General features: G+C 38.7%; 1 protein-coding gene across 1 annotated transcript in view; it reads right to left on the reverse strand.

Annotated features, from left to right (window-relative positions):
• Positions 1–2,473, reverse strand: part of gpr4 (G protein-coupled receptor 4) — a 7,533-nt gene that overhangs the window by 2,547 nt on the left and 2,513 nt on the right. Inside the window, exon 2 of the mRNA XM_014025945.1 lies at positions 918–1,182. Coding sequence (XP_013881399.1) covers positions 918–1,182 — 265 coding nt within the window. The remainder of the gene's footprint in view (positions 1–917; positions 1,183–2,473) is intronic.

Raw genomic sequence — 2,473 nt, forward strand, 5'->3', positions numbered from 1 at the left:
AGAGAGAGAGAGAGAGAGAGAGAGAGAGAGAGAGTACGTCTTTTCCACCCGCTGTTTCCAGTCTGCGAAGATCTTCTTCAAAATAAAAGTTTAACAATAACAATTTGATTTGTTCAAATACTTCTTAAGTACAGTCCTTTTATTTGAATGATTCTGTCCTGCTGGAGTGTGACATGATTTGTTTGTGTACAAACTAATACACTATCAGAGTTTTATATATTTATACTTCTCATTCAACCACAGTTAAATTCACTCTATCTAGGAGGCTCAGTTTATATGGATAGTTTTATTTTTTATAATAACAAGCTGCAATGAAAACAAGCAAAAATGAAATAAAAGTAACAACTTTATACTTGTCTTTTTTTAAAATGTAAGGAGTAAAAGTAGGCTGAACAATAATTACTCAAGTAAAGTACAGATACCCAAAAATTCTACTTAAGTACAGTAACAAAGTATTTGTACTTAGTTACTTTTCAGCTCTGCTACTTCTTTACCTTCCAACTCAGATCAACTCCAGCTCATCAAAGTGTAGCCATTTTTTCTTAATAATTAATACAGTTGTGTATTTTGTTTCTTTACTCGCCGTCCAACAAAAAATTACAACATGGTGAAAATTTCTAGTCCAGAACCTCATTTGTAAAAGGATGTGTCATTAAAATGTATGAAAGAAGTTTTTATCAAGCTTCCTTTTTAAGATGTTCTTCTTTATCTCTCTGGTGTGAAAAAGATCTAATCTTCTGACAAATTGAATTTCCTGTTGGAACAGAAAATTTAGAGATAAACATCTTTAATCTGAGAAGTCGCTGTGTTTTAGAAACCAAACATTTAACGTGTTAAAAACAAGATGCAGCAGAACACGTCAGATTGGTGTTTTTATTTGTTGTCGTCTCAATCAGCCGTGGGAAAGACTGAATTACCTGTTTTGATTTGTCGAACCTTGACGAAGCGCAGCGGGTACGCCACAGCCAGGTACCGATCCAGGGATATGCAGCACAGGAAGGCGATGCTGACGTAGATGTTGGTGTAGAAGATGAAACCGAACAGCTTGCAGCTCTCCTGGCCGTGGATCCAGACGTCGTGCTGCAGGAAGTAGTCGATCCACAGAGGCAGGGTGAAGATGTAGAGGAGGTCAGCCACCGACAGGTTGATCAGGTAGATGCCCAGCTCGTTACGCTGACGTACCTGAAAGAGTGAAAAGATTTTTTTTTAAAGTTGGGGGAAAAAATAATAAAGGAATGAAGATTGAAGATGTCTTGTTATTTCTGTGTATTTTAAAAAACATATTTAAAATTATGTTTGTACTTGTTCTCAGCAGTTGAAACTGTGACGTCGTTTCTGATGACTCAGCAATAAACGAAATGGGTCGTTTGATAATGTGAACATGACACGGCACATTTCTGATCACCCAAAAGTTACAAATATGGTCCAGATGTTGAAAAAAAGGACAAACAATAATTTGAACAAATGAAAAGTCAATAAGAACTCTTCCTGCAGCTGCCAAAGCAAACTGACAGTCTGTGGGAAATAAAATCTGGATATGTTTGATGCTGGATGGGAAAATATCCTGAGGGGTCCGGTCAGATCTCGTAGGCCGTGTTGGACACGTTACTTGGAAATTCAGCTCTGGTGAAAAGCATTGGTGTGAGTCCGTCTTTACATAATAAGCTTCATCTGAAGTGTTCTGCAAACATCCTGCTGATGATGGGTTATCTACTCAGAACCTTCCAAACCAACTCAGAACCTTCCAAACCAACTCAGAACCTTCCAAACCAACTTATGACCTTTCAAATCAACTCATGACCTTTCAAACCAACTCATGACCTTTCAAACCAACTTAGAACCTTCCAAACCAACTCAGAACCTTCCAAACCAACTCAGGACCTTCCAAATCAACTCATGACCTTTCAAACCAACTCATGACCTTTCAAACCAACTCAGAACCTTCCAAACCAACTGAGAACCTTTCAAACCAAACCAGAACCTTCCAAACTAACTCAGAACCTTCCAAACCAACTGAGAACCTTTCAAACCAACTGAGAACCTTCCAAACCAACTGAGAACCTTCTAAACCAACTCAGAACCTTCCAACCCAACTGAGAACCTTCCAAACCAACGTATGACCTTTCAAACCAACTCAGAACCTTTCAAACCAAACCAGAACCTTCCAAACCAACTCAGAACCTTCCAAACCAACTCATGACCTTTCAAACCAACTGAGAACTTTTCAAACCAAACCAGAACCTTCCAAACCAACTCAGAACCTTCCAAACCAACTGAGAACCTTCCAAACCAACGTATGACCTTTCAAACCAACTCAGAACCTTTCAAACCAAACCAGAACCTTCCAAACTAACTCAGAACCTTCCAAACCAACGTATGACCTTTCAAACCAACTCAGAACCTTTCAAACCAAACCAGAACCTTCCAAACCAACTCAGAACCTTCCAAACCAACTCATGACCTTTCAAACCAA

The sequence above is a fragment of the Austrofundulus limnaeus genome, unplaced genomic scaffold (assembly GCF_001266775.1).
Source record: "Austrofundulus limnaeus strain Quisiro unplaced genomic scaffold, Austrofundulus_limnaeus-1.0 Scaffold511, whole genome shotgun sequence".
Classification (NCBI taxonomy): domain Eukaryota; kingdom Metazoa; phylum Chordata; class Actinopteri; order Cyprinodontiformes; family Rivulidae; genus Austrofundulus; species Austrofundulus limnaeus.